General features: G+C 40.1%; 1 protein-coding gene across 3 annotated transcripts in view; it reads left to right on the top strand.

The window, feature by feature from the left end:
- Window positions 1-27,091, top strand: part of Diaph3 (diaphanous related formin 3) — a 485,891-nt gene that overhangs the window by 118,910 nt on the left and 339,890 nt on the right. For all 3 annotated transcript variants that reach the window (NM_019670.2, XM_011245123.2, XM_006519312.4), the window contains 4 exons: window positions 14,938-15,012; window positions 15,094-15,163; window positions 19,400-19,536; window positions 22,224-22,329. In NM_019670.2, coding sequence (NP_062644.1) covers window positions 14,938-15,012; window positions 15,094-15,163; window positions 19,400-19,536; window positions 22,224-22,329 — 388 coding nt within the window. The remainder of the gene's footprint in view (window positions 1-14,937; window positions 15,013-15,093; window positions 15,164-19,399; window positions 19,537-22,223; window positions 22,330-27,091) is intronic.

Raw genomic sequence — 27,091 nt, 5'->3', positions numbered from 1 at the left:
CTCAGGAGAAAGGGGCAGTCATTTCCCTGTTAGGACTTCCATGAAGACAGGGAAGCAATTACCACCCTGGCCTTGGTTCCCTTTTTGTTGTTTTGCTTGTGTTTTGGGAGCATCTTAGGTCCAATGCTGTGTACAGCAGATCAGGACTTCAAGAGGTCGAAGGAGCCTGCTGGTGCCTTGCTTTCCGTCCCACTTTTTCCTTCACAAGGTTAACCTCCTCATCCCTGACATAAGGATAAACCCCAAAACCAGAAACCAAAACAAACAAAAATAACACCTGCCAAAGAACTTCCAAAAGTGCCATTGAGTTCATTTTGTGTTGACCATTTAACTCTGGGTATGGGGCCTGCCCTTGTGGTTTGTAGCCCCAGTGAGATTCCACTGGAGAAAATTAGTCTTTCCATGCAAACAGTTGTTAATTGGAGACAGTGTCTAGGCTGGGAATTGGATGCCTATGTATCCTGAGCGTCGTGACCCCGTCTGGCCCATATTTGTGCAGGTCCTGTGTGCATGCTGCTGCTGTAGTATCTGTGAGTTTGTATGTCCATCGGTCCTGCTGTGCTCAGAAGGCCTTGTTTCCTTGTCTTCCATCTACTCTGGCTTTTCCACATTTTCTGTCTCCTCTTCTACAGCATTCCCTGAGCCCTGAGGGAAAATGTTCAGTAGGGGCATTGCATGTATGATTGTGTGTCCCAGGGTCACTTCCTCCCTACTTTGTCCAGCTGTGAGTCTATTAGTTCTCAGCTACTGTAGGAGGAAGCTTTTCTGAAGATGGCAGAGCAAGGTCTTGATTGACATGCAGGCGTCATTTTATGTCTGTGATCCTTTAGCAGAAGAGTGGTGTTTGGTTTTCTCTTAGGTCCCAGCCTGTCTAGTCTCAGTTCTTGCTGCCCCTCACCCCCACCTACCTCCATTGTGTAGACATGTGATGTGGGACCTAGAACTTGGTGTGGTGTAGGTGAGTAGACTGATTGCATAAGCCATACACTTTATCTATTGCCTTTCTGAGTTTGGTGCTTTCACATGGAACATTAACCTACGAGACTCTAAGCAGACGAATCTGAGACCAAAATTCCTGTTGTTTGCAATAATGTTTTAGGTCTGTGTTCCACTTATTCATTCACTCCTGCTTCCATAGCAATTTAAAGTATGGAAAAATAAAAAAATATGGAAAATTTAAGCTTTTCCAGAGCCTTAGGCTAGGTATTATAAAAGCAATAGCTTTCCCCCACATGGTATATTACATGCTTATATGCTCTTATAGCTTCATCACATCATATCACATCACCACCACCACCACCATCACTCACAGAAGCAGCACAATTGCTAAGAATAGATTTGGAAACAAATTCCATTGACTTTTCGTGGGAACCAAAATGTGTGGGTGTGTTAGTAAACAGAACATTAGTTCTGAATGTTAGCCACAGGCGTTAATAGATATTGCATATACATAATTGAGTTATCTGCACAGGTGGAGGATGGCTAAGAATGTCTGTGCAGCTACATATATTTGTATACACTCCTGTATGAGAACAAACACATTTTAAAATAAAAGTAGTAGTACAATCTGTATTTAAAATCCAACTTACAAAAGTATTTTTCTATAGTGATTGTAGGCCGAGTTTTCTGGTAATGGGTTTCATCTCTGGCCTCCTGCTAGGGCAGGTAGACCTCTGTAAGCATCAGTTTATCTGAAAAGAGCTCCGCAGAAGAAACCCGTGGCCCTTTCTTCCTCACATGAGAAAACCATAGCAGGAATTGTGGACCTTCATTTCCACAGTAGAGGAGACACTCTTTCTCATCCCCAGCCTGTTCACCAGCACCACGGTAACACCCTAACCCACCGTCCCTTGCCGGGAGAGGTTACGTGGTAAAGATTAACAAGGCAGTCATGCTCCTGCCTGCTAGGATCGATCTGTGGAGGCCAGATTTCCAGTCATTGGACCGTCCTCTTCTGCTTGCCTGTGTACACACAAGAAGCTTGAAATCCCGTTCCTACTCGACAGCTCAGGTACCTTTTCTTCCAGTGCCACTATACTAAAATCAGCTAAAGTCAGAAATTTAACTATGATCCTGTGTCTTATACCCCAAAGTCTCCCATGTTTTTAGCATAAGCTGTCATACCAGAACATTCCAAATTGGATGAAGGAAAAAAAAATCAGTAGACACCAAAATCCTAGAATTATCCAATGTGAGCCTTTAAAGCAATTATGAAACATTATAGTAGGTATGAAAAATCCTGAAAGCAGAGAAAAAAGGACACTAGAGAAAAGCATTTCCTGTGCTATGGGTCCATTATTGGGCACAGCAGACCAGACCCAATGGGTGGTCAATGAAGATGATGGCTGATGCGGGTGGAGCAGCAGCATGCTATTCCGGGATGGCAACAGGCCAGCTCTCAGCACAGAGACAGCCGGGCATGGGAGGTTTCCTCATACTTGCTCAAGACAGCAGGTCCTAGAGTGAGCCAGTGCTGAAGGCTGCCAAATTTGTGAAGTATGTCAAGTGTTTGGAGAAGCTGTAGTGAAGCTGTACATACCACTCAGGTGTTCACTATGAAAGCATAGAAATATGTGAATTAGCATCCCCAGGGGAAACTATGTAGGGAAGTTTATGTGAAATCTCTGTGTAGTTAAAGGGTGTATAGGAAAGGAATTGCTTGGGGGAGTTAAAGGTAACAGGTGGACAGGTGCTAGGAATAGTCTGCTTGTTGACGGTTAAAAGCCCTCAGAATAATATAGTACACATTTTGGGGGTGAGGGGTGGGGATGCTAAAGGGATTAGTATTTACAGGGAGAAAATAATTACCTTGAGAAAAAGCCAAGTCAAGTCACTACTCCTCGCCTAGCTTTATTCTCACTGAAGCAAAGTCAAATGTGACGAGGCTATGAAATGATCCCATTTGAAATAAGAAATTACAGGAACAGCCATGCTTAGCCCTGTTACAGTGAATTCTCAGGCCTGTCTACAGAATTCTAGAGTTCTGAAGGATGTGACTGGGGCTGGCTTAGTGCAGACCTTGAGGAGCAGAGTCACAAGTGAGGATTGTGACACAGTGCTGACTAAGGGTCTGCTGCTCCATGACTACAGTTTTACAGACCCTGGAAAGTAACAGGAGTGTGCCTATGGTTAAATCCACACTTAGGTACAAGTGAGTACCAGACATACAAGCAAGAAGTCAAAATTTATGCCTAGGAAATGTGCAGAATAAAAGCACCCCACACATTGTATGGGCTTCTAAGCATCTTGGGTGATGAGAGGTCTACACAAGCAGTGCTAGGCAAGTAGCTGATACCATACAGTGGGGGTTGATGCTGTATTATGTTCCCAATGGATGTTCTGAACACTAACAACTAGGCAGAACTCAACACCTTTAAGTGACAGAATGTAAAACATTTAAGTGCTGTCAAACAAAGAATAATAGAACCAGTTTTTCTAATGCAGCCATGAAGCATAGATCAAGATAAGCCATATAGCATGCCAACAGTAAATCTTATCAATTTAAAAACACTACAAAGGACCTGGAACTCAATAATACACATTTAAAAAGATTACTGTACACTTGTAAAACAACATACATAAACAGTTTATGGTTCATAGAACTGTTTCTATTCATAAAACAGTATCTAGGGAAATATAATGTATAATGTACATTTTACTGTATTACACATTTGACAATTCAAAATGTGTGATCCAGCTAGAGCTATACTCAGAGGGCAATGTATAGCACCAGACACATCAGGAAAGAGGAAAAGCTCAAGTAAGCATTAATGCTTCCGTATGATTTCCTGTGGGCTGCAAAAGGGAAGAAAGGGGAAACCAAACAACGAAAAAATTGCTAAAGTAGGTAAAGGGATGAAAATAATCAATCTGAAAATATAAATAAAGAAGATACAAACAGTAAAGGCAATCACTGAAACAAAGAGTGGGTTGTTGGAAATGATTAATTTACAAGCTGGAATAATATGATATTTTTTTAAAAAAGATTTTCCATCTTGCTGTGTTGTTTTCCCCTCAGGCATGTCCCATGTGATACCTGCTGTGGTTTTTTTTTTTGTTGTTTTTTTTTTTACCAGATACTGAACACTCGAAGCTCTCTGATATAGGACTTTCTGTCTCCAATGAACTAAATATGCCACCTCTTTATGATGTCCCTGGGCACATGCATTTTGGTAGAGTAACACAGAATAGATTGCTACAATTGTAAACAGCGTCAAGTACACAAGTTGAATAAATTGAATGAAATTAATGTTTTGAAAATTATTAGACTATTACTTAGCATGCAATAGAATGTGAAAAGTAGAAAATTTAGTACTGAGTCAATGAAGTTCCTAATTAAAATGTCTCCCTAACAGTGTTCAGGTACAGATGATTTCCCTTGAGAATGTATCACACATTTAATGAAGAATTATTATCAAATCTGTAAGTCTCTTCAAAGAAGTAGACCATTAAGAAATATTTTAGTTTATTTCGTTAAGTTGTTAACCAGATAATTAAACCAGCTGAAGACCATGCAACACTGAAAATGTGAAGTATACGGAATAATCTCTGAATAGTCCATCTTGGGTAATATAGAAAGGTGGTTCGTTAATGAACTGTATCTTAAGCTAAAGAAGAAAAGTTATATAATCAAATGGGTTATTCCAGAATAACCACTGGCCAAAATCTAACACTTGATTAGAAAAATAAAAAAATCTGAGACAAAGTTGAACAGAGGGTTATAGTGACAACTGTAATATTTGTTGACATAGTCACTTATCATTTAGAAAAATTTAGAAAAATTTGATATAATTAATGTGGAAGTCTGATGGAGCTTGTCAACTAGACACAAGCTAGAGTTGTCAGAGAAGAGAAACTGTCAGTGTAGAAACTGCCTCCATCAGATTGGCCTAGAGGCAAGCATGTGGCACATTTTCTTGATTAATATTTTATGTGGGAAGAGCTCAGACTGCCATGGGCACTACTTCTGGGCAGTTGGACCTGGGTTGTATAAAATAGCAAGCCATGGGAGCAAGCTATTTAGCTACATTCCTTTATGGTGTCTGCTCCAGTTTTGGCCTTCAGGTTTCTGTTTGAGTTCTTGTTCTGGTTTTCTGTAGTGAAGGACTGTCATCAGAAAGCATAAGTCAAATAACTCCTTTCCTTTTCCAAGTTGTTTGGTCAGAATGTTCTATCACAATCCTGGGAAAGCCACCTAAGAACATGACTTTGATTCTGTACTCCTTGGAGCAGAGACAGAGTCCTGGTGTGGAGTGCAGGGAACAGGGGTAGCAGGGGTGTGCTAAGTTGTGGGCATTAAGAAGCAATATCCACAAGATGCCATCTTTGGGTGACATCCTACTCTTGCACTTCTATCCTCTGGAAAGACACGGTTTTTTGTAGAGTGTGGAGAATCATTTATGATAGACATAATTTTGGTTTTGAATGGGTGTGTTTTAAATGAGTGTACAGCAAGCTAATGTAATAATAAATAGCAACCGAGACACAGCGGAACATTATCCGATTGAGTGATGAGAGTATCCGTAAGAATCGATTGGGTAGTCCCTTTGCTCTAGTCAGGTGCACTTTTGGTACAGAGTCCCCTCCAGTGAAGCTTTCAAGGAAAAGAAAAAGTAACAGCAGGAAGGTAATGTCACCAGAGGGGGCTTACAAACCCCAGGCTGAAGCCACCAGGGTAGCTCTGTTATGGCAGCCAGCTGGAGTTCCAACTCAGAGAGTCTCCAGAAGAGCAGTGTGTCCCCTTAGCTGAGTCCTCTAAATTATAAATATCGAGTAACATTATCAACCTGATGCTCCCTGTGTCTAGCAGACAACCACTCCCACTGGGGGAGGTGTGGCAGCCACTTGGAGTTTTGAAGGTGGAGAGAAACCACAGATGAGCTTGCTGTGGCTGAACTGCTGTCTTCTCTCTTTCACTTGATGCTCTTCTAGATTTTGTGGAGCTTAATACATGTGACATAATCACTCTACTTCTGACCCATTCTTATACAATTGTTAAAATGGTTTATTATTCAGTTATTCTTACAAATCTGACATTTTTAACTTGGGTCCTTGTGTTATTCCCACTGGGTCACAAAGTTGGTGTGGCACATCCAATTTCCAAATAAAGAGCTTATAAATTATTAAAGCAAAAACATGTATGTCTAAAAGGAGACATTGACAATTTTGCTTCAAGAGGTAATTAAAAAAAACCAGTTATTTAATGTATATGAGTACACTATAGCTGTTTTCAGGTACACTGGAAGAGGGCATCAAATCCCATTATACATGGCTGTGAACCACTGTGTGGTTGTTGGGAGTTGAACTCACGACCTCTGGAAGAGCAGTCAGAGGCAATGTTTTAATGAGCTTAAACAACACTCAGTAGACTACCAATAGACTGTTCGTGGCATACTCGACTACATGTGCTGTTTTAAACTGCCCACCTTTTCTGGCTTTATTGTCACAGCTTTATGAAAATACTACACCCATTAATTCTCATCCGATTGATAGTAAATAAAGTCCTACTGATAAGGGGCTAGAGAGGAGCATCAGTGCCTAAGAGTATTGCTGCTCTTCCAGAGGTCCTGTGAGTTTGTTTTCGAGCACTCACATACTGTCTAAGAACCATTTGAAATTCCAGTTACAGAGGACTTGGTGTTCTCTTTATGGCTCCATGGGCTCTAGGCATACACATTACTATGCACTGACATACATGAAGGCAAGATAATCCATCCACATAAAATTAGTATTTCAAAATACAGAATTCATAAAACTCCCCCCACGTTAATGTTGTATTTAATGATGAAAGCCTGTATCTTGCCCTCGTAAGATGGAGAGTACAGGGGGGCCTGCTTGCGTTTCTCATCACCGCACTGTAGGTTGTACCCAGGACACAGAGGCAAGGGCAGCAAAGGAAAAGCACGCTGATTATGAATGGAAAAATGAAAGTCTCTGTTTGCTGAAGGCAAGAGTGTTTAAAAAGAGAATTTCAAAATTACCAAGTGATGTTAGATTTTATTAGTAATTTCAACAAGGATGAAGGATCCAAGGTGCACATATAAAAAAATCAACTTTATTTCTGTGTGTTAGCTATTAACTTGGGAAAAATAAAAGACCATTCATAATTTTTTAAATTCTAATGAACAAAGTTTAGTAAGTTTATACTGAAAGCTATGAAACAGTAAATAAATCCAAGAGACCCCACACTTATGACAAACAAGGGTGCATTGATTTCATGTTTTGAATCTTTCACTTTGATCTTCCAATTTTACTGAATCATAATTTCTAAGTGTCATATGATTAGGATGTCGTCTATTTAAAAATTATCTGGTTAGTAGGTATTCGCCTTAATTCCTTTGCCTGCATGTTATTGTATAGTCATCGTTTCTGTTGTTAGGACGCACACATCTTTAGGTAGACCGGGAGGATGACTGTACTGTCTGTCAGACGGGCAGAGAACCAGTGTTCCCTCCTTCTCCATGTCTTTGAAGAGATCCTTCAGACAGTAGGTTTTAGGGAAGAGAAGAAGAGCAGGCAAGGTATGTTATAAAGACCATAGGTATGTTATAAAGACCATAGGTATGTTCTTTGCTAGCTAGCCCACCCTTTGACCCACGTGCTGCTTATTCAATGTCTATGGGGTTTTGGAACCTGCCTTGGTCAGGAGAAAAAACCAACCAAACACCAGCAAACACCACCAACTCCTCCTTTGCTGTTTGCAAACTGCGCCCATTTCATGGTGATGACACTCCCTACTCCATTCCATCCCTACTCCTCTCTGAGACCTTGGCCAAGCTTTCCTCTCTGTAGATGGATATGAAACTGCATCAGACTCCATTGTGCTATGAAGTGCAAATGCTTTTGACTGAAGGGTGACTGGACTCAGCCTCTATTTGAAACATGCTGTATCTTCTGAGGCCCTAAAACATAATTCTCCCCCCACACGCCTAGTTGTTTGATGGCTTGATATCCATGGTGTATACAGTTGCCCAGTCAAGTGCTCAGAGCCCATCTGTGTCACTTCTGATGGAGCTTTCTGTGGTACTCATCACAGGGTCCCCTGTTACAGATAATGGCTCTGTGTATTCTTGCCTGTATTCAAACCTCCTGTTGTGTGACTTAACCTTCACTACTTAGGTCAGACATCAGTTATCATGAAGTCTTTTCTTCCCATAGTGCCACAGTGACAGTGCTTACTACCTTATAGAAATAATTTATTTCAGCCACTAATCTGTGATCGCTTCAAGGTCAAAGAACATATTTTATTCATTTTTGTATTTCTCATACCTAATGCAGAGTCATGCACACAGTGAGTCTCTAAAAATTGCTGCTGCCTTTGTTAATGAACACTTGAAGCTTAATATTAAGGAAACATCATCCTTGGAGTGGCAGTCAGGCAAGTCCTAAACTGTGAATTAGGACAGTGACTCCAGATCCATCATTCCTGGTTCGGTGTGGATGCTTACTCGATCTGAAAGCTGAATTGGTATTTGGAGAATGGAGGCTGGGCCCAGCTCAGCATTGCTGCAAAGACATTACCTCCTTGTGCTGCCTTCTCAGTCTGTACAGTAAAGGTCTGGGCACCAACAAGAGGAGGTTGCCTCTCCATCCAAGTGACCTTAACTTCTTACTACGTAACCCTCTGCTACATAAACTAGCAAACATGGCTTTGTTTCATTTTATAGGCTCCTTTTAAAATGTATCTTTCAACTATTATTTTTTGTTTTTCTTCATTAAAAATAACGTTAAGGTATGTCCATGTGAGTCCAGATGTCCAGGGAGGCTAGGTAGATACCTTGACTACCCTGGAACTGGAGTTTAAGACACTTGTGAGCAATGCAGCAAGCAAAGCACCTTCCTTTCATTCCCAACCATTTGTTGCATCCTTAGTTTATAACCAAGTTGAGGCAAAAGAGTAACGGCTCCTAGCCTTAAAAAGTTTGCATTGGAGATTATGTTTATGGTCTAGTGGTCGTATTAGAGTTCTGCTCATTCAGAATACATTTTTCCTTCCTTTCCTAAGGACACACATAAGGGAGAGAGGCCGTAGTAACTTTAAGCTAAACAGGCTGATGCTGAGAGGGTATTTGTGAATTTCTGTGTGACCACTCTGAAATTTGTCTGTTGCCCCCACTGTTCATTGAGTTCTCTTCTCTTCTTCTCTTCTCTTCTCTTCTCTTCTCTTCTCTTCTCTTCTCTTCTCTTCTCTTCTCTTCTCTTCTCTTCTCTTTTCTCTTTTCTCTTTTCTCTTTTCTCTTTTCTCTTTTCTCTTTTCTCTTTTCTCTTTTCTCTTTTCTCTTTTCTCTTTTCTCTTTTCTCTTTTCTCTTTTCTCTTTTCTCTTTTCTCTTTTCTCTTTTCTCTTTTCTCTTTTCTCTTTTCTCTTTTCTCTTTTCTCTTTTCTCTTTTCTCTTTTCTCTTTTCTCTTTTCTCTTTTCTCTTTTCTCTTTTCTCTTTTCTCTTCTCTTTTCTCTTTTCTCTTCTCTCCTCTTTTCTCTTCTCTACAGTCCAGCTGTTGCCCACATCCTGATACCCCTTCCCACAGTTCCTCATCCCATTCCTTCTCACCCCTCTTTCTCCAAGAGGATGCCACCCCCCCTCCCAAACCTCCCCACTCCTTGGGGCCTCAAGTCTCTTGAGGGTTAGGCGTGTCTTCTCCCTCTGAAGCCAGACCAGGCAGTCCTCTGTTGTATATGTGTAGGGGGCCTCAGATCAGCTCCTGAATGCTGTCTGGTCGGTGGCTCTTGGCTTAGCAGTTAACAGTGACTGTTCTTCCGGAGGTCATGAGTTCAGTTCCCAGTAAACACATGATGGCCCACAAACATCTGTAATGGAATTCAATGCCCTCTTCTGTTGTGTCTGAAGAAACTATTTTATTTGCTTTTGATTTCATCCTTTGTCCCTGGAAGGAATAACTGATTTTGCAACCTTAAGTGCTTTTGTGTATTTAAAGGAGGTTTGGACTATACCTCTGGAGAATTGGCATCCCGTTCTCTCTGCTTCTTTCTCTATGCTGAAGTTCACTCCTCCTTTTCTCCCTCACTGAGACCCTGCCAGCTTTCCTTCAGGTGTTGAGAGTGGGATTATCTTCTGTCATAAAATTCTAAGAGGCAGGTTAGATTAGTGTCTACCACATGCATCATTTTCTACTTTAAAGCATTTTTCTTACAGTACAGATGTCATTATGATCTCTGTAGTTTCCATTCACAAACACGCAAGGTTTCTATGATGCCCATCCATCCTCAGCGGCAGTATATTTAGTTTGATGGTACTTTGCTGCCAGGCCAGAGCAAGGCCTGCCCTTTGTGTTTCCTGAAGATTGATCATTTGTAGATCAGTTGCTAATGTTTTTCCAGTTTTTTTTTTCTCGAATGATGAGAATCTTTCCATTTTTGTAGAAATCTGCGAATTTCAAGTAGTCCCTATCAAGACTACATAGCTGCATCCTCAGTGCCACAGTTTACCTCCCAGAACACAGGTTGTGCTTATTTGTGTCCTTAATGACTGATGGAACCAGTTAGAATTGGGGTGTAATGTGGTCCTGAGCGTGCTAAGCAAACTACCTATTAGAACAAGCATTACAAATCTCACAATGGAAACTGTCTTTTTTTGAAATAGAGTCTCACTACATAACCTGGCTGGCCTGGAAATTGCTGTGGAGATCTATGTCTCCCTTTCCCCTGCTGGGATGGAAACTAAGGGCCATGATATGAGGTTTCCTATGGAAGAACAGAAAACCCAGGTCTGACCTCAGTGAGAGAAGATGCACCTAACCCTTGAGAGACTTGGGGCTGTAAGGAGTGGGGAAGCCTGGTGAGGTGTCAGGGTGTGTTGGGGTTGAGGACATCCTATTGGAGATGGGGGGGGCAGGAAGGGGATGAGGAACTGTTGGAGGGCAGAAGTGGAGGGGGATAACCACTGGAGTATTAAAAAAAGATTAAAGGTAATAAAAACAGGAACACACACACAAACAACACAAGCGCGCGCGCGCACACACACACACACACACACACACACACACACACACAGAGAGAGAGAGAGAGAGAGAGAGAGAGAGAGAATTTATATCAGACTTAAGCAGAAAAAAAAAAACTGAGTATATACCACACATATCCTCTTGGGGCTGGATTATTTTTTAGTTGAGCGGAATAAGAGAACTAACCTTGAACTCATTGGTACAGAAGAGAACTTCCTGAACAGAACACCAATGACTCAGGCTCAGAGATCAACAATTGATAAATGAGACCTCATGAAGCTGAAAATCTTCTGTAAGGCAAAGGACCCTGCCAATAGGGTAAAATGGAAGCCTACAGCTTGGAAAAAGATCTTTACCAACCCTACATCTGACAGAGGGCTAATATTCAAAATTTATAAAGAACTCAAGAAGTTAAACACCCAGTAACCCAATTAAAAATGGGGTGCAGAGCTAAACAGATAATTCATAGCAGAGGGATCTCAAATATCCGAGAAACATTTAAATGTTCAAAGTTCTTATTCAGGGAAATGCAAATCAAAACAACTCTTAAGATTCCATCTACACCAGTTAGAATGGCTAAGATCAAAAAACTCAAGTGATAGCATATGCTGGTGAGGCTGTGGAGCAAGTAGAACACGCTTCCCTTGCTGGTGGGAGTGCAAACTTGTACAACCACTCTGGAAATCAATTTGGTGGTTTCTCAGAAAACTGTGACTGACTAGTTCTACCTCAAAGTTTTCCTACTTTAGAAGTCTGTAAGACTAACATGTTATTGCCTTCCATCTTATACTGTTCACTAACAGTGGGCTCACCTTGGTCATCTTGTTGCTGAGACATTCCTATAATGAAAGGATTCTATGATTGAGATTTAAGATTTGCTTATTCTCCTGGTACCTTAGGAAGTTTGTTTCATGGACAGTTGATTTATATGTAGTATTAGAGCTTGAGAAATTTAATGACTGTGTAGTCTAGAAAAGACATTTCTAGGATTTCTAGAAATAGTTGATTTAAAGAACTGTGGGTCCTCAGGGAGCTGAAGGGGACTAAAGCCCCATAGAAGGAACATCAATATGAACTAACCAGTATCCCCAGAGCTCCTTGGAACTATACCACCAATCAAAGAAAACACATGGTGGAACTTGTGGCTATATGTATAGCAGAGGATGGCCTAGTCCGTTAGAAGGCCCTATGCCCTCTATAAGGGAATGCCAGGACCAGGAATGGGAGTGGGTGGGTTGGGGAGCAGGGGAAGGGGGGAGGGGATAGGGGATTTTCAGAGAGTAAACTAGGAAAGGGGATAACATTTGAAATGTAAATAAAGAAAATATCTAATTAAAAAAAAGAACTGTGGATCCTGTTTTTTTTTACTATAATTGTATTTGGATTAATAAACTTCACATAGTTGTGTTCTATTATTAATTACTCTGATCAGAGAACTTTCTGCTTTGCAAGAGTTTGTATGCTTCCTCAGTTTCATTCTGCATCACATTAGCATATTCAGTGCAACCAACTGTTTTTGTGACATTAACATATTTTAAAGTTACTCTCTATATTTTGATAAAGGTAATTTTGTGAATAGTAACTTTATTCACTAGTGATTGAATAGCAGCATGAATAATTTCAAATCATTCATATTAGCTTTAGGTTCTGTTAGCTGTCTTCAAATCCAACAGAAGGTGGCATTAGATCCCATTACAGATGGTTGTGAGCCACCATATTGTTGTTAGAATTGAACTCAGGTCCTCTGGAAGAGCAGTCAGTACTCTTAAGAGCTGAGCCATCTCTCCAGCACCGTGAATATGCTTTTGAATATGGTTGAAAATTCACTTTCAATAAAATATTGAAGGCCCCTTGGGAAGTACTAACACAAGAGGTCACGATGAGCAGGGAGGCTCTGCACATCCCAATAGCAGCCAAGTAAGGCTCACAAATTACTCTTTACATGTTTGATTTCAAGCTTCTGCACTGCATATGAAATAAGAATAAATACAGTATAAGATGTCAACAAGGGAAACAGCGAAGCGGATGCTGTAGGTTATTTTCATGAAACATGAAAGCCAGATTTGAAATGCCCATGGGTAATCTGTCTGTAGCTGATAGTGGAAAGTGAACTCTTCCCTTTTGAAGTGGCATCTTCATTTGAAAGCAGTGGCATCTAGTTAGCTGTTTTCCTCCTCTCAGCCATAATAATGGTCTTCAGTCTTTGATGGGGAGTGTCTTCCCTGTTCCTGGCATTGTTGAATTAGGTATTTCATGGCTTTCACTGGGCAGGGAGGAGACGAGGGTGATAGTCTGACTGGAGATGGCCTCTGTAAACGCGAAGTACATTTACTCTGTGCAGTTTAGAAATAGGTTTGACTTTTTGTGATGCCAGAAATTGTCAAAGATTATAGGTGGTGATTCTCTGTCTACAAAGTGTAAAATGTAAAAGATGAGTTTTAAACAATGTACGTAGTTTAAGTTGTAAAACAGATAAAGGAAAATTACATACATGTAAAGGGGTGCATTCTGTAGTGTTTTAATATCTATCTACAGTGCGATACTTAGGTTAAACATTTGTCCTCTTAAATATTTGTCATTTCTGCAGATACCTATATTTAAAACTCTTGTGACTTTAGAGAAGCACAAAGCCATTAGCTGCAACCCCCACCTTTGACACACCAGAAGCTCTGGTCCTCTCTGTCAGTACCCATTCAGTAAACCATCCATGCCTCCTGGTACTGTACTCGACTGCTAGTGTCTCCTGTTGAATGTCATCAGCCTTTCTAGTTTCTCCTCCAAGGGAGAGGCCATCGTGCTTATAGTTCTGTGCCTTTTCCATTTCACTTAATATAAGGATTTTCAGCTCTACCCATGTGCTTATAAATATCAAGATTTCATTTTTTATGCTCAATTAATGTTCTGTGTATTTCCTTTGGATAGAATTATTTTTCTTTTATTAAATTATTTAATTTATTGATTTATATTCCAGCCAATGCCCCACCTTCTTGTCCACCTCTCACCTATAGTCCCTTATCTTCCCCTTGCTTTTGTGAAGGTGCTCCTCCCCAGATCTTCCCCATGGGTCCCCTTCCTTACCCTCCCCCAGGCTTCTCTGGGGCCCACTGAGACCAGACCAGGCAGTTCACTGTTGAGTATGTGCTGGAGGCCTCAGACTAGGCCATGTATGTTGCCTGGGTGGTGGCTCAGTCTCTGGGAGTTCTAGGGGTCTGGGTTAGTGGAGACCGCTTGTCTTTTTCCTGTGGGGTTGCCCTTCCCTTCAGCTTCTTTAATCCTAATAGAGCAATTAACTCTTTCTAATTGATTGATCATATTGTAGTTTATGAAATAGTGAAGAGACTTCTCCCTGTTTCCTGCAATGACTGTACTTATTTCCATTCCTATCAGCCATGTGTAAGCCTTTCCTATACCCCCAGTCCTAGACAGATGGTCTTTTGTCTTCCTGTTAAACAGCTATCCTCACTTTATGGACTGGCAGTGTGGCTTACTTTGCCTTTGCCTCATTCTTTTCCTTGCTGTTCGCCACGTTGAGCTTTCGTCCCTTACCTGTTGGGTGTTTCTTTGTTTTCTTTAAGAAGTATCTTATAGGTCATTTTCCTGCTGGTTAATCAGGTTATTGCTTTGGCAGATGAGTTTTAGGAATCCTTTCTATATTGTGAGTATGTTTGATAGTTTCCTCAGGGTTTTCGTACAAATATTTGTTTCTATGGAGGACTCATAGTTACCAACATACTGAACATGGAGCATGAGGAGGCCCGGGTCTCTTCAGCCAGAGGGAACTGTGCTAGCTCACTGCTGTCTATACTGCCCCCCTTAACTCCTACAGTCAGGGTTTGTGAAAGCTTCAACCGTTTTGCATCTAGTATTATGCTAATTTGTAGTCATGATTATGACTGGAGTTTTAAAATTAGGTATAGTTATATAGCATTTCTTATTTTTGTTGAGTTCTAACTTAACCTGCAACTTACTTTTGCTTTTTCAGTTGGGTGCAAAGCTTTGGACACGAGGGACTCGGATTATTGCTGGACATTTTGGAAAAACTAATTAATGGGCAAATGTGAGTATTGCTAATAATTTTTAATTAAGCTTTCTTAGTATGTCCAACTGTCATCCAACATTATCATTTATCTTAATGCAGCCAAGAAAAAGTTGTGAAGAAGACTCAGCACAAAGTCATCCAGTGTCTGAGAGCCCTGATGAACACACAGGTAAGCAGACGAAACTGCAGCCTGCTCCCTCCCCACGGGGCCTCCCAGGAACCAGAGCTTCACCAGGGAAGGCTCTATTTGCAGATCATGGGGTGATGTTAGGTTTCATTTCTCTTTGGTGGCACAGCAGATCTTAGGAGAAGCTTGGCAGTGAACAGGCTCACACCTGAAGCATAAACCCTTGTCTGGAGATGAACTAACTTTCTTTCCCATTCTCTCCACTTAGGCTCCTCTTTCGCTTCTCTCCCTCTTTTGCTTCTCTCCCACCTCAGCAGGATCAAAGCCTTATTATACTGCATAGTTACTAGCTACAGTCTGTCATATGTTACCAGAGATTCATGTGAAGAATCCTGTTTCCTATCTCAAGGATGTAAAATTAATATTTATAAGCATGAGAAGATTCTAGAAATGCAGTAGTGGTACATTTATGAGGCAGCATAATATGGCTACATCTGTAGCATGTGTGTAGTAACATTTAATGAAACAGAATACTTCAAACCTTCACTGCCTAGCCCACCCCATTTTGCTGATTGCTGATATTAGCATCATTTCCTGCCATTTCTATAGCTCTTGAGTGTGATCTTCACCTCACAGTGAGTGAAATAATGATGGGTGTGCTATGTCAGTTATTGTTGGACATCAGGTTCTGTATGGGAAAGGTTACCTATGGGTGTTGTGATGTGTGATGTCTGTTATATAGAAAATGGTACATTTTTCTGATGTGGATTTTTTTTTTTTGCCTTTTGCTTTAAAAATAAACATTCACAGGGTTAAATACATAAATGTTTAAATTATTACTATTTAATTTTATTATAGTAAATGTTTGTGCATTCAAGGTTTTTTTTTTTTATGTGAAAGCATTCTGTTAAATGTTCTCCTCGATTCTATGTTGTGTTTATGTGTGTCTGTCTGTCCATGCCATGTTTACCACATGTTTATGTGTGTCTGTCTGTCCATGCCATGTTTACCACATGTTTATGTGTGTCTGCCTGTCCATGCCATGTTTACCACAGTGCTAATGTGGAGGGCAGAAGGCGGCTCATGGAGACTGGTTTTTTTCTTTTACCACGTGGCTTCTGGGGACTGAGACCAGGTCCTGAGGCTTGGCACAAGTGTCCTCATGTGCTGAGTCGTCTTTCCTTCCTGGTCAGTCTGAAACTTTCCAATGACACTGCCTGAGGAGAGACCCATAACTCTCTCTCTCTCTTTATCTCTCTTTTTTTTTTTGAGAATTAATCTTTGTTTTATGAAGTAGGCTATTTGTATGTTCTTCTTGAAGTGTACGACAACTAAGTCCTAGAGTGAGAATTTGAAAATCCTTCCCAGCCTGCTTTTAAAGTGACGAAATTGAAGAAATTTTGCAGGTGACATGAAGCTTGCAGGAGAGGAAAGGCAGGTGTGCCTTATTCAGACCAAAAGCCTGTATGTGACCGAAATTTAATTTGAGAAGACTAAGGTTTAAAATGAATTAGTACCTAACAAAAATAACATCCCTACTTGGTTTCTGTCAGAATTTGAGGGTAACACATCTATATTCTTAAGCAATCTGCTATAGTAGATTTTATTTCTTAAATTTTGTTAATTTAGAGGCATTAAAATACTGCATTTGAATTTGATAGTGGCACTTAGGCTAACAAGGGCACAGAGTTCAGTTCCTGACACGTGGGCTTACTGTTTTGATGTGTAGATTCTCATACGTAGTATTGTGGGTCGGATTATTAGCCTTAGGCCCCAGTTAGCTCTCCTACACGTCACTGAATTGGCTATGCAGGTGCACACTTTGTTAATTGTCACTGTGAAATCTTTGCTGGAAATACAATCTTTAAGTTATTTGGTATCAACAATTAAGTATAGCATTGATAGGGACAACTGCAATATTCTATGGAAATGAATTTCTTTTTTTCTTTTTTTTTCTTTCTTTTATTAGATATTTTCTTTCTTTCAATTTTTTATTAGATATGTTCTTCATTTACATTTCAAAGGAAATGAATTTCTTTTGTCACATTAAATGTAGCTAAAATATTTTTTAAGTGTATCATTTTAAAATACTGAGGCAATAAAAAAGACTTCGTTTTCTTCAGGCGGGTGGGGTTTGAATCGTGTGCCCATTAGCAAGGGGCTTTTGTGGTTTGTCTTCTCCACCACTCACATTCTCTCTGCTGTGGGGACACAGTCACCATCGACCACTGCTTATCTCCGTAGCCATGTAGGATTGATGGTGGGTGTCTTTTTAGAGGGAGAGTATTTCTGTTCTTTAACTTAAACTCATCTTTAGTAGCCTGGAATTCTGTTAGGTAACAATAGGACTCCTGTGGAATACAAATAGAACCCAGCCTTGGTCCTGGTATAGAACAGGCCAATTATATTACCCCGAGTGGGTCCTTGGCATTCAGGAAAGATCCCTATTTAGACCTTCATAAGTTGATGATAGCGTTCCCACTTGTAAAAACCTTCATTAAAAAAAAGCACTTTCATGTTAGCAGTGGTAAGTGAACTATTTCTCACAATCAGTTTCTTTTTTCTAAGTCTTTGCATACATAATTTTATTGAAGTATACAGCAGTTCGCTGTTTAGTAGTAGTTATGGAAAAGGTCTAATCTCGCTTCACTCCATTTTTATTCATTTTATTGTTGAGTGATTTATTTATTTACTAAACCTTGAGCTAATTAGAGAGCATGGCTCTGCTGTCATAGTATGGTAATCAACTCACAAAATCAGAGTGTGCTCATATTCCAGCTTTTCTCCACAGTAGTTCAAACCAGAAGTTTGGAAGGAAAAGGTAGAAAGTCTGTCTGGGCACATCACAGATTGTCTTGAGTCTGGGGAAGCCACCTTGTTAGGAAGGCAGGCACCAGAGACAAGCTTTACCCAGCCCACAGGTTTGTGAGACGAAGCCTGCCTTTGGTAGTTGGTAACCTTTGACTCTCTGGGTCAGGTCCATGGTGCTTTATAGACAACTGACAATTTTCTGCAACACTACCAAGGCATGAGGCCGTTAGCTGTATGCCAGCTTTTAAAGTCCTTCCTGAGCAGTTTAATTGTCATGACGCCTTCTCCCTTTACTAAGGAGAAAGAGAACTTTTCCCACTGCCGTTTCTGTGGGGTTGGCTCCTCTGTTTGCACTGCCTCTGACGTCTGTCTACATGTTCCTGCTTTCCAGCAAGTGTGGGAGCTCAGCACCATGTCAGGTTTTTCTCTCTTTCATAAGTGCTTATTTAAGAGATAATAAAGTTATAAATATGATTTGATTAACAAGCTTAAACCAAAACTTTCTTGAGTTTTACCTTTCATACTTGTATATATTGCCCATTTTCAGCTGTAATTGATAAGTATATAACTGGGACTCAGTTTCCTGTGTTCACAACAGTGACTTAATCCACAAATATCGTACTACTTAGCAGAAGTGTTATTTAGTGTCTTCTCTTGTATGCGTTTTTATACTGCTGCAGATTCTTGTTATGCCAAAAGATACATGCATCTTTAAAATAATATGCCTTTAACCTAACTACTTATCTTCTAATTGGTTGCTGTATTATGGCAATAGCAAGTAAAATGTTATCCTTCCATAAATCATTATATATGTAGGCATGTATTTGTGCATAGTGCAACTATGGCAGTTTCTACCAATTTCCTTTCCAAATTGTCCTTTAGCTTTGTGCATTTATCAACCATGTTCCCACCGAGACCTGGACTGTCCTGTGGCAGCTTTTGAAGACTTGAAATGTGTCTAGTCTGAGTTCAGATGTGGTATAATTATAAAATACAACTGGATTTTAATCTTCCAGGAAATATAATGTTCTACATTGTTTATATGCTAGAATAATAATCCTTTAATGTGCTGGGTTAACTGTATCTAAACTTGTTTATTTCATGAAAACGACACATAGTTATTCATGGTTTTGTCCTTCCCTTTCTCTTGGGCAGTGCTGGTCTGTGTGTTTGCTTGTAACTCCTTCACCAACTTCCTCAGAGCAGAGATGCCCCTGTCCTCATGGCTATTTAATATTTGTCCATTTGTTTTGTATGCCACTTGAGAATTCCTTATTACTCCATAGGTTCTTTGCGTTTGGCCGATTCTCATAGCTCTTACCATAAAATGAATACTTGGGAAACTTTTATGGTGTTATAAGATCTTTATACTTTGTCTTTCTTAGATGTAAATGTAATTTTACAAACATACACACTGTTCTTTTGAAATCTCTCCTAACATTTAACTTATTTTGAATGCTACTACAGTATGGCTTAGAAAGGATTATGAGTGACAAGAGGAGTCTTTCCTTGTTGGCAAAAGCCATGGATCCCAGGCAGCCCGCTATGATGGCAGACGTGGTGAAGCTTCTGTCTGCAGTGTGCATTGTCGGCGAGGAAAGCATGTAAGTTCCCACTGGGGCCGACCGCTGCGTCGGTGACTCTCAGGCCGTCACAGTGGACATCATGACTTAGTAACAGGCAGTTTGTTCACTTTCTTATCTGCATAATTGTAATATTTGTCCAGTCATTTTGTTAAGCAGACTATTAATTAGGAGACTAGAATAATTCTATGAACAACCGATTTCCTCATCGTATTTTAAACTGCTTAAGCGTATCCTTTAGTAAAAATTCTAAGGGGAGGGTGGAAATATACAAGTGGGTTCTTTTATTATCTAATTCCTTTTTATGAACAATTAATTGAGGTTGTGAGTCACACTAACCTTTTCTAAGAACATGTACATTAGTTTTTGAAAATTTATATGTAAGCACGTGACAGGTTAAATATGTAGTAGTACTAAAGACCCGCTGAAGCTTCTAGGCTTGGTTACATTTATTATGGTTGCAATAATCAACTACTCAACATATAGCCCAGTGATAAGAGATACAGCCCTCTCCTTAAGCAAGATTAGGATTCTAATTTATAAGTAATCCTTTAAAATGTTTTTTTAAATGAGAAAACTGAACAACTGAATAGCAAAGACAGTGCTTATAGTTATCATAGAATTGAAACAGTCCTGGCTCTATTAGTTTGAAAGGCCTAGGCTAGAGCCTGGCTTCAATAAGACATTTAATGCGATGGTAAAATCCAGAGACAGGAGAGTTTTCATCAAGGTGTATACTGGCAACCACATCCAGTGATGGATTCCATATGTATTTTTAGGTTACTAATGCTAGCTTTATGCTTACACAGAGGAGCATCTAAGGTAATAAGCAAGACATGTCCAGAAGCAAAACCCTGGTAGATTCTTCTGTGGGTCAGAGTTGCTGGAATGCTCTGTGGGAAATGAGCTTTCCTCTGACAGTGCGAGCTGTGCATTTCAAAGCATGCAACCCACAGGGCTCCTGATCACAGTTCCCATGTGATCTTAACCTGTGTTCTTTGGTGGAACTTCTCTGTTCACACCAGAGTCAGCCTTGGGGCAATCTTGTCAGAGCGGACACTACTGACTGCCTCAGCCTGGCTGGAGTTGGCTGGTTAGACACCACTATGAAACTTGGCTCCTTGTGCACATGTGCCTATAGCAGTCATCTAGCTAATTGGACTGTGGTCCCAGCCATGGAAAACACCAAGCATACAATTTCATTACTTTTCTAATCTAGAAGGTTGTTTAGATTTTAGTATGCAAATCAAAGAGTTGGCACATATGCTGATGTGTGGTCCTGATGTGCACTGCCTCCTGTTTTCCCTTTCAGTCTTTGTTCTCCATTCCTTCCACTGCCTCCTTCCTCTTTTTTACTCCTCTTTTCTTTCTCTGTGTTTGCTCCTTTTCTTCTTACACTTTATCTCCTACGCTCTTCTGCTTTTCCTTTGTCTTCCCTTCTTTTCTTTCCCTACTTTCTTTTTCCATTTTATTCTCTCTTTGTTTCCCTCCCCCTTCTTCCCCTCTGTTGTCTTGGTTGTCGTCGGCATCGTCATATTTTGTTCAACTCCTGCTTGCAGTGCTGGGAATGAGGTCCAGGGCTTCAGATGCACTAAGCAAGCACACGACCTCTGAATGCGAGGGTCAGCTCTTTTGTATTATTTTTATTGTTTATTGAATTTGAATGAATGTGATAGTGATTAACATAGCATTTAGGATTGCATATTTTCATACACAGAAGATGAATTTATATTTTTTAAAAGGGAAAATGTTCTTTGTATAATATTGCATTTTATATTTAATGATTTATTGTATTTTGCTACTATTTGCTTTTAACTGTCACATTTTTTAATTAAAAGATATTATATATTGGTTGAGAATGTTTTAGAGATTGTTTCATAGGCTGTCTGGATTCATGCATCACTATTTTGGAGAAGGTGTTACACTGTGATCAAGTTGTTCAATCCTTTGCTGCCTTGATTTCTAAATTAAAGTGAATACTAACATACCCACTTCATACAAGTACACACATTAAATTCCAGGATATGTTGAATCTTGAAAATGATAATTTATGTTTCAAAAACAGTAGAGAGAGTTTTAAATGCTTTTGATATCAGAGAATGACATATGTGGGAGGTAGATATACTTTTTGTGAGTTAAGATTGCATGGCTCCAGCATGCATTAAAACCTTGTATCACATTTTACAGTTTTTTTATTTTTTCAATCAATAAAACAGTAAAATGAAAATCCAGTATGAGTTTATATTGGTAACAGTTGCTAAAATAGTCCTTGCTATTTGGTAATTTATAGATGCTTGATGGATACCTTTACAAGGTATTGCCAGGAAAAAAATCAAAATAGGTCCTTAGAGTGTCGTTGTATTCCAGATAGAAAGACACTGTGCTTTGCCTTAAGTGGATACCACTGGGGGAAAGGAGCTAATGTCAAAGTAGAAGACTGTGAACTTAGGGAAGAGACTGAGAACCTGAGGCGAGGGAGAAGTGGGGCAAGGGAAGTGCAGGGTGGGTGTGATTGGAGCCGGCACAGTGCAGCCACTGACCTGTACAGTTGCTACGTGCTTACAGGAATGGTGTGAATTCCCTAAGCTACTCCTAATGCTGCCATTGGCTAGGCACATTGACTCAACAACACATTAAACTGGCTGTATTTTGCTGATTTTGTTATTTGATCATTGCAATTTAATTAATAGACTCTAAATTTCTGATAGCCTTGAAGAAGTGTTAGAAGCCTTGACTTCAGCTGGAGAAGAAAGAAAGATTGACAGATTTTTTTCCATTGTGGAAGGCCTCCGGCATAACTCAGTGAACCTGCAAGTAGGTACCTGTTTTCAAAGCTCGTTCTGAGAGAAATATCTTGTGTATTGTTGGAACTGCCTTGTGATTGAATTTTATGTAAACATCATATAACAGCAAATGTCCTTTTGTTTTTATATATAATGAATGTATAGAATTCTAGTTTGTATTCTCAGGACATCTTACAGATGTATTGGTGAATACTCTTAGGTTGACTTTCCAACTGTGTAAACTTACAGAATTTTCTACAGACCACATCACAGAGTCCTGTGATGCTTAGTAAGTATTTTAAATTTAAGGTAGTGTCTTCATTACATGAATTATGACTTGTCATTTTAGATTTTATAACTGATATTAGGAGTATCTCTAAGTAAGAGTGAGGCTCATGGTCATCCATGACAGTGTTTACCTCTTCACAGTTATAGCAAACCCAATCAATAATACTCAGTTACTTATTGTGTTAAAAAGTTAAAAAGATGTTATTATGACCAAATTTATATATAGCCCTGATAGGCCTTGACCATGTTATGTCACATAACATACTATGAGTGGCTCCTTTGAAACCCTGTTACTGGACTCATTACTTTTGTCAGTTTGCAGGACTGGAGATCAGGACAATGGGTACCTCTTGCTTGTGTTCAGCTTCTAGAACAAGCTTCTCATCTTGCTGAGGGAGTTAATAAGTTGGGGTTCAAAAGTGTCCTGTACTGACCTGCATGCCCACAGCCAGGGTTGCTTGTTTTGACTACTGACCCCTTGCATTTCTTTTCTGAACGTTTTGTTTTCCTCTGCCTCTTCTCATCTACCTTCTCTCCTGCCTTTTCTATTCACCCTTACTTTTGCTTCTTATCTCTTCCATGATTGTGTTTCTCTTTGTCCTTGGGATCTGTGGATTACTGCACAAACCACTCAGACACTAGTTGCAGTCTAACAGGTCTGGCTTATTGAATGTACAAGCCTGGCTTGATCACAGCACATTTGTGGATGTGAGAGAATACCTTTAGGTCCTGTTCTTCCTTTCCCCCTTGTTTGAGAAGGGGTTTCTTGTTGTTTACAGTATGACTGGCTAACTGGCGTATGAGTTTCTAGGGAGTCGTCTGTCTCTACCTCCTAACTTGATGTAGAAACATTGGGATTAGAGGTAGATGTGCCACTGTGTACATCCGTATGTGGGCTGGAGCTCTGTACTCAGGTCCTTATGCTTGCTCAGTAAAGGCTTAATCCACTTAGCCATCTCCCTCTAGCCCAGGTTTCCACCACCCAGTCTCTCTTTCCTTCTCTCCTTCTCTCCCTCTCTCTGTCTCTCTCCCCTACTCTATCCCTCTCTCTGTCTCCTTCCTTCCCTCCTTCCCTTGGTCCCTCCACCCACCTGTCGACCTATCTGTCTGTCCATCCATCCACCCACCCATCATATCTATCTATCTGTCTGTCTGTCTGTCAGTCAGTCAATCAACCAATCAATCAAATAGGCCTGGTTCTTGTGGAGATTTCTATGTAGTAGAATGTGCTGGCTTTATACTTGGAGATATCAGCCTCCTTTTGCCTCTGGAGTGCTGGGATTAAGGGTGTGTTCCACCATGCGTGCCAAAGGATTTTACTTCATGATTGAGGCTTCTGGTTATTAAATCTAAGGTATAAAGTACCTAAAAACTGGCAAGCTTAAGACTAAAACGTATCATCTTCTGGAAAGTCAATTAACTACCCATCTCCTCATATAAGAAGACAAAGCAGTGTTACTTTTGGGGAGTATTACTGGGTATGCTCTTTCCAATGAAGTAATTATAGTAATATAATATAAACATATAGTAATACAATATAAAACACTCTTGTCTCTGGCATATTTCTGAATCTTCCTCAAATAAGGCACATCTTAGAGTGCTCCAGCTATGCTTTCCCATAAAGCTGTTGTTCTAAGTGCCCACTTCATTCTATTAGCGGTGTAATTTGCATTTATTAAAATGTACTAGTGTGAGTGATATTAGCAATCACCATATTAAAAATAAAACTTTTTTGTTACTAAATAAAATAGAAACCAATTGTTTGCTTCTAAATTGGAGAAAATGGGACTTAATAAAGAATAATGAGGATCTTTTATTGATATGTGTATTTCTGGTATTATCTGTCTTAAAGGGAAATTTAAGATTTTTTTGTTTTGATAATAAAGATAGTTTCTGATTGTGACTATGATGGAATGAAGCCTGTTTTTCTTCTTTTGATATAGTCTGGAAAGAGACTGCAACTGTAAGCCTGGGATGAATTAACGATTATCTTTCAGGCCTTAGTTTTATTTTTAGGAAAATAGATTAAAAGTAAAAACATTAGGCTTGAAATAAATGTAGAATAGTTTCTCTTTTCAAATATATCAGAAAGAACCTTTCAGCTGCAAACAGCCTAATCCATTTTGGACCATTTATGCAGAAAATGATACTGAGTGCGTTATAGGATTTCCAGAAAGCCCGGGGAGTTTATGTAAGAAACATGTGCTCAATGTAAGACAGAGGAGAAGTGTCAAGTTACAGCAAGGTCCCCGTAGAAAAGCCAGTTCTGATGCTGCTCAAACTGGTCTTGGGGATGCTTGGGCAGGTAAATCTGCTGTAGCTTCCTTGGAAGAACTGAAGTGCCTGTCACAGTGATGTCCATTAATGTCAGCCACATCGTCCTTTGAGGATGTCTGGGGTCAGTGTAGGCTAAGCAGTTTCTGATCCATGCCACAGTTTCTCCTTTCCTTGTTCTTTCCACAGTACATGGATCTTTGTTACCTTTAGCCAAATCTGTCCACTGCTGGGGTGTCAGAAGAATTATCCTAGGGTGGAGGAGCGCCTATTGACATTTTTTTGTTGTTGTTAATCAGGACTGATTGGTTTTTAGGAAAGGATTCAAAGGGTGACTGAAACTTTTAGTGCATCTTTGATTTTTCTTGGGTGGATATGGCCTCTAGACTGTGGTGAGAGCTGCAACCCCCCCCCCCCCCACCTCCAGGCATCTCTTCATTCTGAACGTGTGTCTGGGAATTTTAAGAGCATAGTCTAACATAGTCAGTTTGGCAGTTTAATGGGTGCCTTTCTCAGACAAAATCTCCCAGAAATTTTAGAAAGATGTCCTCCTTCTTCATTTCATACATGTAGTATGTATATGTAACTGCATGTTTGCATTCGTAGGCAGATGTGTATGTGGGTCTTTGTTTCCATGTCTGCATCCTTGGGGAGCCTGCAGTTTGATAGAGAAGCTTTCTTCATCTCTCTCTGGTAGAGTACTTTCCTTGTAAAAACTTGATTCCTATGAGACTGCAGCTGAGCTTGATCAACCATAGTCATTAGGCCACAACCCAGAGAGGACTCTTTGCTGAGACAACATGTTTCATCAGATAGCCTGTCTTGCTTGAGTTAACAGTTCCAAGAAGAAGAGACCCATACCCTAACCTAGCCCTCCACAGTTGATCAATTTTATAATTTCCAAGGCTCTATATAAATTACAAATACCCCTATCCCTTCCCACAGCCCCTTCATGCCCTGAAGAAAGACACACTGTCTGTGACAATGATATCTGTTGAGTGTGGACATTGTTTTCTTTCCTGCCCTTTGTATCTATATTCTACATCTAAAATCTAGCACTATCCTCTTTATTTATTAAGGCAGGACATTTCACTAATTGTATAGGTCACTCATTCCGGCTAGTTTGCTGGCCTGGTTACTCAGGGATCCTTATCGCTGCCTCCTTAGAGCTGGGATTATGAGGTACTGCATGCTTGGTCTGACTTCTGGTTGTTATGCTTGTATGGAAAGGCCTTTATTCCTTGAATTGTCTCCTCAGTCCACAAAAGATCTTCATAGCAGAAGGCACGGTTTAAGCTCTATGTGCCCCATTTCCCATCCTGTGAAGCTCATACTGTGTATGATTTGTATAGGGCTATTTACAGAAGGCGTTTGAAGAAACAAATCTCATACAGTCTTTACATCCCAGACAGAGAATTGTAGCTGACCAGAATGCATCCGTGGTTAATGTGATATTCTTGGCCACTTCAGCTCAAATGGTGACAGAGTCGTATCATCTTGGCTGTGTGCTGTGTATCGTGAGGATGTACTTGATGAATCACCTTTCCTTCTAGTAAGCGTCTCAGGGCAGCTAAGGCAGCCAGCCTTTCTCCAGAGTTTTCTGAGGGCTCCATCTTTCATAATTACATATAATGTCCCATCTAATTAGTGTTTGCTTTCCACCTAATATATTTAACTGTGAAGGCATACATGGTACTCTTAGAAAGGTTCATTCTCCCGAAGGCCTTGGGGCCTTAAATGAAAATGTCTGTATGGAGCTACCAGCCACTGTGTAATGGCCTTCCAATGACCAGTTCTTTTACCCTCTTGGAGCATCCTTAAAGACTGTCCATCGTTTTATTTTTGTCTATGTGATTCCCCATCCCACAGATGGTAGACACACACAGCTGTGCACTGTGGTGTATGGTAGACCTCCAAAGATCCCTTTTACAAATGGTAGAAACATTTTGGTGTGGTGATGGCAGATTTTGCTGTAAGAGAGGGCCATTGAGATTACAGAACAGTGTTCTCTTCAAATGAACTCTAGGTATTGCCTTAAGGGGACACTGAATCAGGGGCTTACTTGTCCTTTGACCTGGAAGAAGACATTTTCTCTGCTTTCTAAGGCACTTTGAGATAAGCATTGTGTAGGTGCAAGTATGGCAAAGCCTCCACTATAAATTCTGCATAATTGAGAGTGACTCTGGGGAATTGTCTTGCAATAGGGAACAAAATACTGATCCAAGAAATGC

This window comes from Mus musculus, chromosome 14, assembly GCF_000001635.26.
Source record: "Mus musculus strain C57BL/6J chromosome 14, GRCm38.p6 C57BL/6J".
Classification (NCBI taxonomy): Eukaryota; Metazoa; Chordata; class Mammalia; order Rodentia; family Muridae; genus Mus; species Mus musculus.
This window is presented reverse-complemented; position numbering and strand designations above follow the sequence as displayed.